The sequence below is a fragment of the Equus asinus genome, chromosome 20, assembly GCF_041296235.1.
Source record: "Equus asinus isolate D_3611 breed Donkey chromosome 20, EquAss-T2T_v2, whole genome shotgun sequence".
Taxonomy (NCBI): Eukaryota; Metazoa; Chordata; class Mammalia; order Perissodactyla; family Equidae; genus Equus; species Equus asinus.
In genome coordinates, this window is record NC_091809.1 from 19,868,436 (window position 1) to 19,882,249 (window position 13,814).

At 36.2% G+C, this 13,814-nt stretch overlaps 1 protein-coding gene across 1 annotated transcript; it reads right to left on the bottom strand.

The window, feature by feature from the left end:
• Positions 1-9,670: 9,670 nt before the first annotated feature.
• On the bottom strand, positions 9,671-11,365 carry LOC106823657 (olfactory receptor 7G1-like). The gene is made up of 2 exons (XM_014829480.3): positions 11,355-11,365; positions 9,671-10,622 (listed from the first exon to the last, which is right to left on the bottom strand). The coding sequence occupies exons 1-2, from the start codon at positions 11,363-11,365 to the stop codon at positions 9,671-9,673; spliced, it is 963 nt and encodes a 320-aa protein (XP_014684966.3).
• Positions 11,366-13,814: the final 2,449 nt, after the last annotated feature.

Consider the following 13,814-nt stretch of genomic DNA (forward strand, 5'->3'; position numbering starts at 1 on the left):
TCTAATGTTACTGGAATAAAAAAAAGACATTTCTTGCCTCAAACAAATAGAAAGACCAGAATGAAGTTACCCAATCTCTCTAGTAGAGTATGGTCCCCAAATTTTGGCATGGCTCAGAATCATCTGAAGGTCATGTTAAATTACAGATGAGATAAATCATATTATCACCCCCCCCCTTATCCATGGGAAAGTTAGGTAAAGTGAGGTTGCATCATGGACAAGAATTACACGGTTAGTTCATGGCAAAGACTAGCTCTGAGATCAGATCATCTAAAGGCTGAATTGGCTCACTTGACTAATCTCTGTTAATGCCTCTAGATAGTATAGAATTAGCATTCTCAACCCATCACTAAGGTTTCATAATTCTCCTTTAAAATTTTAATATATTCATACTGAACAATGCCCCAAATCTTTTTACTCCCCTGTAAGCTGTGTGTACCTCTACCCATGAAGTATTTTGTGTCAGGTGCATGGCATCTCTCCAAGTACCTGCTCTGCACCTGAGAAGAGTTTAGAGTATGTTGCCTATAAACTTCAAGTTTATAAGACTTTACCATGGAAACACTATTTAAATGCATTAGTGATGGATTCTGTGATAAGCTGGAAATCTTTACCAATCATATTCTCTGTTTCATTCTAAGGGATTTTCTCTCCCTAGGGTGATTGGTGGCATATCATTTAAAGAAAGCAGCTAAATGAGAGAAATAATGAAATGCATAGGCTCCTAAGTAAACAGGTGAAAACAGCTTAAATATTTGGTCCCTGAAAGATAGATATTTACAAGATAAGACAGACTTATATGGTACTTATAAGATAATCAAGTGTCATAACAGGATTGTCTCTGTAAAGTGGTCTCTGAAGGGGAGAAAAGAAGTGACCGTGACAGTCTTTATCACTTCATGTATTCCTTAGACTCAAGAACTCTGAATTTAATACAGACTAGTGCTTGCTTTGTGAAGGGGGAAAATTATTCACCTGTATGAAGAGTCTGATGTTCTCATTTCTTTTCTTTTTTTGTTTGAGGAAGATCAACCCTGAGCTAACATCTGCTGCTGATCCTCCTCTTTTTGCTGAGGAAGACTAGCCCTGAGCTAACATCCATGCCCATCTTCCTCTGCTTTATATGTGGGACATCTGCCACAGCATGGCTTGATTAGCAGTGCCATATCTGCACCCGGGATCTGAACTGACGGACCCTGGGCTGCTGAAGTGGAACATGTGAACTTAACCACTGTGCCACCGGGGTAGCCCCAAGATGTTCTCATTTCTGTAATGGGAACTGTGATAACAAATAATAGAGATGTTGAAATGATGAGAAATACATGGAGAAAAATCATCCAGCATGTCACTAAGCATGTCTCATACTGACATTTCCTATTGTAGTTTTTTATCTGCCATGAACAACAGCTTCTGACATGTTTCACTGCTCAGAAGAAAGCAATGGGGTGGGATAAGTTGAGGAAAGAAAATAGAAATAGAGAACATCACTAGATGATAACTGGAAATTTCAGGGAAGAGTTCCTGAGCTGAAAAATCAGGTGGGAATGTTTATCATGTAGAAAAGGAATGAAGGAAACATCAATGATAGCAAAACTCATTTGGCCATATGATAAAATACATAGCAATTAAGATGAATCAAATAATAAAGAGATGTACATATGAATAAACACAAATAATTGAAACCTACAAGGGAAAAATGGATAAAAAGAAATCTACAGCATGAAAAATTTTTTAATATTTTTGATCCTTCATAGATAGATTTATTTTTATTACGGATTATTCAAGTGAAACAGAAGTACAAAGTAACAATGAAGAGCCTGGTACACATTGATCAAATTTATCATACTCATACATGTCACTATTCCCATGATATGAATTTTTATTGCAATAAATAATACAGATATGTATGTAGCCATCACATTATTTATGTGAACAATTTTGATTCCTTTCCTTACACAAGGGAAACCACTACATGAACTTTATATACATTATTCCCCTGAAACTTTTACTATAATTCATGTTAGTGTTCCATAGAGAATTCCATTGTTTTGCATTTTGAAAGCATTATCTAAACCAAAACATAGTGCATATTTACAATTTTCATCTTTATTTAATTTAATTTTTATGAATGTTCATATATTTAGTCCCACTACACTAATTTTAATTACTAGAAAATATTCCAATATATTGTATAAAAATTGATTTCTCCATTCCAAAACTGATAACTCTGTGATAGTGACTTTCATCCTATATGTGATTATGGATATTCATACAATATAAAGCCTTGAACGGGGTGTACCATCACATTCTAGATTATGTTGTCTCTAGGAAGATGAGAACGATCATTGAGCAGGATACAAAATAGCTGTCTTCGGTATGAAAGTTATTTGTTACTTTATAAAAAGTATCTGAAGCTGATATAGCAGAATGTCAACATTTGTTAATTGTGGAATGAGTGAAGGGTGGTCATATAATTCTTTATTATACTACCTCAGCTGTTCTGACATAAAATACATGGTAATTTTATAAAGAGAAGCACTTGTAGTAGTAAGGAAGTCATCTGAGTCTCTGTTTCCACTTTCCAGTGTTTCCACAGTCCAAGTATAAGGATAATACAAACACTCTTCTGTACAATAGTATATCAAGAACCAGGAATGGAAATGAAAGGAAAAGCTGACCAAACCCCTTTCCAATGACCACCCAAGAATTCAAGTAAATGTCAGAAGGATTTATAATAGTCATCATGTTTGAAAAGGGGCAGATTTCTGCTCATGAGGAAAACAAGGGTCACAGAGGAATGATGCTTGACATCTCCTCTGAATGTGCTATCTGGAATACCTGTCCTCACAGGTGTAGTGGGAATGAATGATACTCAGGCAACAGGGATAATCTATGGAAGGAGGCTCAGATGTGATACTTTGTTTCTGGAAAAGTACTGTTGATTAAGGTGGTCACAAGCAGTCTCAGTCTGTGTATCCCTAAAACCTCAAATTCCAAAGCTCCTCATTAGCCAAGCAATTTTACTGTCACTGAGATCCCAGGGCAGTGCAAACCCTTAAAGACTAAGTCTCTAGAAGGGAGGAATTCAGGATGGCTGCTTATCCGACCCTTATAAGATCAGGTGTATACCATCTACTTTTCTCCAACCGTGTCTGCTCTTCTCCATTTCAAGTATGTTATAAACATGGGAACAGCATCCTTCTCTGATTGGATTTCAGTCTTTTTTTAGGTAGGAGCGAAGGAACTCTATCTAATCAACGACATCAGGAAGTCTGATACCAAATTTAGATGTCAAAATATAGCGTGTATGTGGATATAAATAATACATTTTAAAATACAGCTAAATTATGGGAAAATTAGAAAGACGCAGGGGTTGTTTTTTCTTTCCAAGTGTCACTGGGTGTTTCTCGATGTAATATTCAGTATGTATATTTATATAAGAGATTCTAATCCATTCTCTGTGACAATTATGTCTTGATCAATACTGACAGATCTGCTACACCCTTTTTAGATTTTCTCAATTATTTTGTCAAATTTCATCACAATAGTTTCAATATACAGTGTTCTTCACTTTAGAGGATGGTGGGTGAAATTTTAGGCCTCTTGATTTTCAATAGGATTGTAAGAAGTTATAACGCCATGGCAAAACTGTTGTGTGCAGATGTAATCTCAGTATATTTAGTTAGGTTTCAACCATTGTCTAACTGATGGAAATGATACTTCACATTAATGTTAATTAAAAAAGTGTTCATCCTTACTGAGTTCAATATTTTCACGTGATTATCAATTTATTTTCTCTGTTGCTAATGCTTCTGTGTGAACTTTGTTAACCTATAATTTTCTTGATACAAGATGGCATTGTAATGTCATCCCTTAAACTCATTTGCTTCAGCACATGCAGTAATAGATGAAGTATAAAAAATACGTAGAGATATAAAGTATACAAATCCAAAGGCACAAGTGGGGGGTTGTTATTGAGAAATGCAAGTGAACACAGGAGTTGTGGACACTGTCTGGGACCATGACTGTGGACTTAGAACAGTGGAAAGTTTCAGAAAAGTCTCCAAGGCAGAACTGAACCAAGTTATCTGATGGTTTGGTGGCTTGGTTTTTGATATTGTCAAAATCACTGTACAGCAAGAATCAGTTATAAGAATGAATTCAAGAGTAGAGGACTTGTGATTGATAAAAGCAACTGTGAATCTGCTGGTTAATACAGTGTGAGCACAAAAATGGAAAGAGAGAGAGGAAAAAAACTAGTAACTAAAATGAATCTGCAATTCAAAATTTAAATACCAAGGAAGAATATAATCCTAAAATGTTGAACCTACAAAACCAAGAATCAGAACATCAATTTATTCCAAAAGGGGAATTTTAAAATAAATGTTTGCTTTGGGCATGTGGCTTCTATCAGTCAGCATAATGGCCTTTGAGAATCATAGAAGCTGTTGCTTACATTAATACCTCATTCCTTTTTGCTGCTGTATCTATTATAATGATATACCACAGTTTACTTATGTATTCTCTACTAAAGTACATTTGGGTTCTTTCATTTTCTGTCAGTTATGACTAGGGCTACTATAAATATTTATACACAGGTTGTGGTGACTTATGATTCCATTTATATGACATTATGAAAACTATAAGTATGAGAACAGATGAATGGTTCACAGAGATAAAGGAGCATGTGACAATATTGCCAACACAAGTTAGTTTACGTGCGTTAAAATATAAAGAAAAGTACACAAAAAGTTCATTTTATTGTATGATAATTTTGCTGCATGAATTTTGGGGAGATTAAAACATGAGTATAGGGGGCCGGCCCAGTGGCACAGCAGTTAAGTTTGCATGTTCCCCTTCAGCGGCCCAGGGTTCACCACTTGGGATCCCGGGTGCGGAATCGCACCGTTTGGCACACCATGCTGTGGTAGGCGTCCCACATATAAAGTAGAGGAAGATGGGCATGGATGTTAGCTCAGGGCCAGTCTTCTTCAGCAAAAAGAGGAGGATTGGCATCAGATGTTAGCTCAGGGCTAATCTTCCTCAAAAAGAAATGGTTAAAAAAACATGAGTATACATAGCACTCTAAGATGGAGAGTGTATTTAAAAAATAAAGATTCTAAGTGGTATTTACACACGCTTATTCATAGTAGCACAGTTCACAACAGCCAAGAGGTGGGAGCAACCCAAGTGTCCATCAATGCATGAATGGATAAAGAAAATTTGGTGAATGTACATACAATGGAATATTAGCCTTAGAAAGAAAGGGAATTCTGTCATGTGATACAACATGGATGAAACTTGAGAACATTAGGTTAAGTGAAACAAGCCAGTCAGAAAAAGACATATCCCACTCATACAAAGTATCTTGAGTACTGAAATTCATAGAAACAGAAAGTAGAATGGTGGTTACCGGAAGCTGGGATGAGGAGAAAAAGGAGAGTCATTGTTTAAAGGGAATGGAGTTTCATATTTGCAAGATGAAAAAGTTCTTATACTTAACACTACTAAACTGTGCACTTAAAATGATTAAGAGGATACATTTTTATGTATTTTAATACAATAAAAATATATGTTTATCAATGGTGAAACAAATATTGCAAAATATTAATAACTGTTGAATCTAGGTAGTCTGTAAATGGGTGTTCATTGTATTAATCTGTCAACTTTTCTGTATGTTTGAAGATATTCACAATAAAAGTTTAAAAAAGGACATAAATTGTATGATTCCTATGATATGAACTATCTAGAGTAGGAACATTCCTAGAAACAGAAAGTAGATTAGAGTTTGCAGGGACTGAGGTAGGGAGAGAGACTGAGGTGATGAAAAACATGTGGGAACAGATAGTGATGATGGCCGTACAACATTGTGAAGGTAATTATGCCACCAAACTGCGTACTTAAAAGTGATTAAAATTGTAAATTTTATGTTATGCATGTTACCACAATTAAAAAGACTTAGCCTGAGTATGTAATAGCATTTTATTTCCATTACAAAATTTCATACCAAATTTTCTCAATTTCAAAGTTGTAGATTCAGTATATTTTTTCCGCATAATAATGGATGATTCATTGAAACTCTGGTCCTTTTTGTTAGCAATATTGTTACAGTAAGTTGTGAATTATCACACAAGCAAACTATGATACAATGCACCTTGTGGTTGTAATTAACTGAGTTTGGGGCTTCTTTGTTATCATAGTAAACATATTTTTAGTTGACTGGTGTGCTACAATTATTAAGATGTTATATTGGTGCCTAGGTAAATACAAGACCGATTGATCAGAAGATAGAGACCGGAAAGAAACCAACACAAAATTGGGCAGTTTAGGCAGGAACCTAAAAATGAATTTGGACTCTGCTTCATAACAAGAGAAAACTAAATTCCAGGAGGGTTCATGCTTCAAGTGGAAAAGCCAAAACTGAAAATTCTTCAGATAGAACTACTATGGGATTCATAAACAAGATCTATTGAGTACAAGACATGGAAAGTATTGACAAACTATAACTATATTAAAATGAAGAACTTGTATTCATTAAAAAAAAAGTATAAAGGATATCCAAAAAGAAGTCACACACTTAAAGAGAAAATTTGCAATTCACATAACAGATTAAGACTAATATCTTAATTATGTAAAGAACTTATAAGAATTAATAAGAAAAAGGTAAACAACTCAGTAGAAATACCACAAATAGATATTTAACAGAAAGGAAAATAAATGTGTGAAAAGACTTTCAACCATATAATAATAAGACATATGTCAGTTGATGAAAAAATTTTTGTTTCCACAAAATTGTCAGTATAAATGAAAAGGTGTTGGTGATGATTTGGATCAATAGCAATATTTAAGGTGTGTACTTTTTGTCCATCCACTTAGGAAAACTCTTGGGAACTACCCAAAGGAGACTACATGTTCCCTTTAATCAATAATCCCATTGCAAAGATAAAACTCTCTCTCATTTCCACCAGGAGACATACAAAAGAATATTAAAACAGATTGATTAATGATAGCAAAAACACAGCTACAAGCAAACAAAATTTCCATCAATATCAAAAAGGATCTAGTTTGAAATGTTACCATACCTAATGTAAAAATACAGAGTATTGGAGATAAATCAGTTACTAATATACTAACATACCCAATGACGTGACTGAATCTGAAAAGTGCAATAATGAGAAAAACAATCAGGACAAAAAATTCATATATTAAAATTAAACTTTGAATTAATTTGAAAAGAGGAAAATTTCTAAATTGGAGAGGAATACATACAGGGATGATAAGACAGTGACATTTAACCCTATTGACAGTTTCTCAGGGTAAATATGATCAAATACTGGCAGTTTCACAGGATTGAATCTAATAAAAGAAGATCAAAGAAAATGATTAATATAGAATTAAGGATTTTGTTTGTCAATAGGAGAGGAGATGGCGATGTGGATGGAAGACCATTCAGTTGGATTCCATGATTTTTAATCCCAGGATGGATATATGTGTGGTTATGTTACTGTTCTTTCAGATCTACATATAGATTTAATGCACTACTTCATATATGATATTTTAACAAATAAAATTGAGAAAATGCTCTTCCATATTCCTAATTCTAAGTATATTTTCTGATGTTCTTCTAATTTGAATGTCATGAACCTCACACTTCAGAATCTCAAAAAAAAAACGCTTATTAAAGTCTCATCCCTCACATATCTCCTCAGAGGTTCAATATCAGTAGTTCTTGCTGGACGTCAGGAAAACCTCAGTGTGAACAAAGTCTGAAGTGATTGATCTCTGCAGCTCTTCTCTGGACATCAGTGGAAGAAGCTCTGTCCTAGAAGATACCTCAAGTGCCAGGTAGAGAGCTGTTTCCCAGTTGTGGTGCTGAAAATAAAACCAACGTCGAGCTCCACTTTCAGGCAGAACAGAGAGCTCTCCAACAACTTTGATTCTCTTTTGAGATCTCCACGGTTTCCAGCCCCTTGCCTTCAGAGATGATTCTAACTCATGGCCCTGCTTTTTGGTGTTTACGGGAAAGAGAATTCTTCTAATCTTGCAAACTTTCCTTATCTCTGTTCTTGTCTTCCTCTCAACATCTCCTTGTCAAAAGAAAGTAGTTATCTATGGAATAACTTTCCTCATAACCCATTAAAAAGCTTTGCATTAGAGCCCAAGACTGCACCCAATCCTCTATGACACCAAAGATACAATTAATGTTATTCAATTATATTTCTGTTTGCGGAATCCACCAGAGATGCATAAGAAACACAGCAATATAAGATGACTAAGGGGAGAGGTGAAAACTTAGATACATTCTTACAAATAAATCAATAAGGTTTCAAAGCAAATAAGATGCCAGAAGATTACCAACCTTTTTTCCTGCCTACATAACAATCATTTGTTTTGTTATATTATTCAGACCAGAAAAAGCAGCTAATAAATATAACAACAAAAGAAAACAAATATAATTACTGAAGCAAGTGGTAAAAATACACGAGACCAATAGGAGTACAAGACTTAATATAAACAAGAATGGAACACAATGATAGTAGCTAAATTTTATTGAGTACTTACTAGGTGACAAGCATTGTCCTAAGCGTTTGTAGTGCTTATGGGGGTGCACTTCTCAGCAGGAGTTTCACTCCATACGGTCAGTTTAAGGTTCTCGTCGTAATCATTTTCCCCACACTAAGAATTAAATTAAGTAGGTGGCATCTGATCTTATTCTCAGTGACGAGATTAAAGGTGATGTTTTATGGATGATGCCATTGAATGTCTATTATAAATACATCCTCATTAATAGTAGACTCAGGGAAGGACAGTCAGTTTTCTGTCTTCGGAAATCATGTCAAGGTATGATACCTGCATCTGTTGCATCTATCTGGGTTAATGAGGGGAAACAGACCTAACTGAAGCCACTTCATATAGGATTGAATGAATCCCTACTCTCTCACTCCTGTGAGAGAGTACATTCTATACCTCTGAAGTCCTTGTAATGAAAGATAACTCTGTTTATTGTTTGAACATATTAGAACCAAGATTTCTTTCTCTTGTTAGAAAGAAACTAAGGATGCTTCACTGATCAAGTTCAAATATCTCACAGCCATTTCAAACCACTGAGATACTCCAATAATGGCAATATTACGATAATGAAGCTGAGTGTTGTGGATGCTAATGTTGCCTCGCACATGTTCAATTTATCACTGACCAGTCTTGGGAATTAGTGAATCAGGTATGAAAGGTCAGCCACCTGTCTCACAGTAGGCGTAAATCTAGGATGAGATTCACATGGCACTATCCATGGGATCAGACAGAATCTAGTCTCTGATATGACCACAGCCTTGTTTAAGTCCTTTCCCTGTCCTATCCACTTTATTTCATTTCCCTTGTGCTGAGAACTTTCCAAACAAAATTACTTTACCAAGAACGTCTGTCTCAGATTCAGTTTCTATGTACCCTAAACAAACAAACTTATCATAGACAATGGAAATCACCTGGCAAACATCACAAAGCTAAATAAAGAGAAAGTCAGGTTTCACTCTCACTTAAAATGCTCTTAGCCATCTTGCCATTTATCCATTTAAGAAGATCATAGTGATGGAGGAGTTAGGCATTATGGTTCATCAGTATTTCTTTCACTTTGACTCATTATAGTGAACCCAGCCCAAATCAGATGACAAGGTCACAGAAAAGAAAAGATCCTACCAATGAGCCTCCCCAAGGCCCCCTTCATGTCTGTGTTCCTCAGGCTGTAGATGAAGGGATTCATCATGGGAGTGACCACAGTGTACATCATTGAAGCCACTGTAGTCTTCCTGGAAGAGTTTGTCACTGCAGAACTAATATATACTCCAAAAGCTGTCCCGTAGAACAAGGTAACAACTGAGAGGTGAGACCCACAAGTGGAAAAGGCTTTATACTTTCTGCCTGACACTGACATTCTCAAAATAGAGGAAACAATTTGAATATATGAGAAAATGATTCCAAAAAGGGGAACACCACCAAATATGCTAGCTGCAAAGTATATCAGGATGTTATTGATGAGGGTATCAGAACATGCAAGCTTGATGACCTGAACAACTTCACAGAAGAAAAGGGGGATTTCCATGTCTGTGCAGAAGGACAGCCGCAACACCATCAGACTGTGGAGCAAGGCATCCCCTATGCTAATGCCCAGCGAAAGTAAGATCAGCAGCCCACAGAATCGGGGGTTCATAATAAGTGCGTACGTCAGGGGGTGACAAATGGCCACATAGCGGTCATAGGCCATTATGGAAAGGAGAAAATTTTCACAAAGAACAAAATTCAGGACAAAGCAGATTTGGCTAAGGCAGCCTGCATAAGTGATGCTCTGATTCTGTGCTTGGATGTTCACCAGCATCTTTGGGATCATAGTTGTGCTTAAACAAATGTCAGTAAAGGACAGATTGGAGAGAAAGAAATACATGGGTGTGTGGAGACGGGAGTCAGAGATGACAGCCAGGATGATGAGCATGTTTCCCAGGATGGTGACCAGGTACATGGGCAGGAACAGGCTGAAGAGGATGGTCTTCAGTTCTGGATCATCTGTCAGTCTCATGAGAAGAAATTCTGAAACATCTGTTTTGTTTCTGGGTCCTATATTGTTGGTGAACCTGATGGAAAAGATTTGGTCTCTAAACCAAGAGAAAGAATGTCCTTTGAGGCAAACACCGACTAGGGAAGGGAAGGAATCAAATAGAGGGATGCCTTCTGTGTGCACGTAATTTTGTTATTTTGAATAAAAGGCCTCAAGTTAATGAAGCAGCATGTCAAATCTATAAATTCTGAAATGGGTTAAGGGATGATTATTTTAAATATTATACTGTCTATGCTCTTCACATTGTTATAAACGTTTTGTAATTTTATTCGTAGAACAGGCTGTCCAGGGAAGCAGGCTAATGTAACTCTATCTGGATCTGCACCTCCTTCCCCAGAGACCTCACAGCCTAGCAACAGAGATAATACCAATGTGTATTAAAAGCCCAGATTTGGGAGATATGGTGAAACTGACCATGTCTCCTTCTTGAGACCACTATAAGAATTAAGTAAATGCCAGCAAACTTTATAAGATTTACCATGTTTGCGAATGAGAATATTCCTGCTGAGAAGGAAAATCTTCTTTTCCATCACAGAGAGAGTAGGAGACTAGCAGAATGCGGGTTGTATGAGGATGGGAGGAAAATTACAAGGGAACATGTTAGAAAATGGAAGAGAGGCAGGAGGCAAATGCATGTCTTGGTTCTGAGCATCCGAGGCATGTAATCCCCTCAAAGTTTCCCTTAGATGAACTTGTAGTAAAACACCTTCCCTCATTCCCAAACATTAACTAAGTAACTTTAGGTTACCTGGACGACATCACTGTGGAATGATGCTGGACATCTCTCCTAGATATTGAATGATGGACACTGAAACAGTATCATTAGGAAGAGGAGAGGTACTGAGTGAAGCACCAGGCTCCTGGGCAAGAGGAATCATCTCTGAGAGGAGACTCAAGTGTACTCTTTCTTTACTGGGAAAAGGCTGTTCAGTGATGTGGTCACAGACAGACTTCTTAGTAGTCTCTGTGTCCCTGGAGGATCAATATCCAAAGTACCTCATTAGCCAATTTTATTGTCATTCTGATCCCAGGGCTCTGCAAATCCTTAAAGAACAAGACAATAGAATGGGGGAATTCAGGATGATTGATTCCCTGATGCTATGAGGCCAGGTTTTCACCATTCAGTTCTCCACCTGTTTCTGTTCACATCTATTTCATAGACATTGCAAATGTGGACCCATTACCCTTCCCTAATTGGATTCCAGTATTATTTTATTTTATATTATTTTAGTGAGGTCATAAGTTTATAACTTTGTGAAATTTCAGTTGTGAATTATTTGTCAGTCACCATATAAATGTGCACATTCAACCCTTATGCCCACCCAACAGCCCACTTCCCCTCTGGTAACCACTAAACTGTTCTCTTTGTCCATGTGTTAGTTTATCTTCCACATATGATGAAATCATATGTTGTTTGCCTTTCTCTGTCTGGCTTATTTCACTTACCATAATATCTTCAAGGTCCATCCAAGTTGCTGCATGTGGGATGATTTTGTCTTTTTATGGCTGAGTAATATTCCTCTGTATAGATACACCACTTCTTTATCTATTGATCAGTTGACGGGCACTTGGATTTCTTCCACTTCTTGGCTATTGTGCATAAGTCTGAAGTGACTATAGGGGGTGTATGAGTCTCTTTGAATTGTTGATTTCAAGTTCTTTGGATAAATACCCAGTAGTAGGATAGCTGGGTCATATGGTATTTATATTTTTAATTTTTTGAGAAATCTCCATACTGTTTTCCATAGTTTCTGCACAAGTCTGCCTTCCCATCAGAAGTGTATGAGGGTTGCCTTTTCTCCACATCCTCTCCAACATTTGTTATTTCTTTCTTGGTGATTATAGCCATTCTAATGGTTGTAAGGTGACATCTTAGTGTAGTTTTGATTTTCATTTTGCTGATTATTAGTGATGTTGAAGATCTTTTGGTGTGCCTGTTGGCCATCTGTATATCTTCTTTGGAAAAATGTCTGTTCATACCCTCTGCCCAATTTTTGATTGGGTTGTTTGTTTTTTTGTTGTTGAGTTGTGTGAATTCTTTACAAATTTTGGAGATTAACCCCTTGTCTGATACATGATTTGCCAATGTTTTCTCCCAGTTGTTGGGTTGTCTTTTTGTTTTGTTCCTGATTTCCTTTGCCTTCCAGAAGCTCTTTGGTCTGATGAAGTTCCATTTGTTTACTTTTCCTTTTGCTTCCCTTGCCCAAGTAGACAGAGGATTTTAAAAGATTCTGCAAAGACTGATGTCAAAAAGTGTACTGCCTATATTTTCAACTAGGAGTTTTGTGGTTTCATATCTTACCTTCAAGTCTTTAATCTGTTTTGAGTTAATTTTTTATGTGAAAAAGAATGGTCTACTTTCATTCTTTTGCATGTGTCTGTCCCATTTTCCAAACCCCATTTATTGAAGACACTTTCCTTTCTGCATTGTATGCTCTTGGCTCCTTCATCAAAGATTAGCAGTCCGTAGACGTGTGGTTTTATTTCTGGGCTTTCAGTTCTGTCCCATTGATCTGTGTGTCTGTTTTTGTATTAGTATCATGCTGTTTTGATTACTATACCTTTGCATTATATTTTGAAGTCAGGGATTGTGGTGCCTCCAGCTTTGTTCCTTTTTCTCAGGATTGCTTGAGCTATTTGGAGTCTTTCATTGCCCCACATGAATTTTAGGATTTTTAATTCTATTTCTGCAAAGAATGTTATTTGATTTCTGATTATGATTGTATTGAATCTCTAGATTGCTTTAGGTAATGTGGACATTTTAACTATATTTATTCTTCCAATCCATGTGCATGGAATATCTTTCCATTTCTTTATGTCATCATTGATTTCTTTCAAATGCCTTATAGCTTTCAGTGTACATGTCTTTCACCTCTTTGGTTGAGTTTATTCCTAAGTATTTTATTCTTTTTGTTGCAATTGTAAATGGGATTGTATTCTTGATTTCTTTTCCTGCTAGTTCATTGTTAGTGTATAGGAATGCAACTGATTTTTTAAAATTGATTTTGTACCCTGCAACTTTGGGATAGTTGATTATTTCTAATATTTTTCTGGTGGATTCTTTAGGATTTTCTATGTATGCAATCATATCATTTGAAAATAGCAAAAGTTTCACTTCTTTTCTAATTTGGATTCCTTTTCTTTTTCTTACCTAATTTCTCTGGCCAATACCTCCAGTACTATGTTGAATAGGAGTGGTGAGAATGGG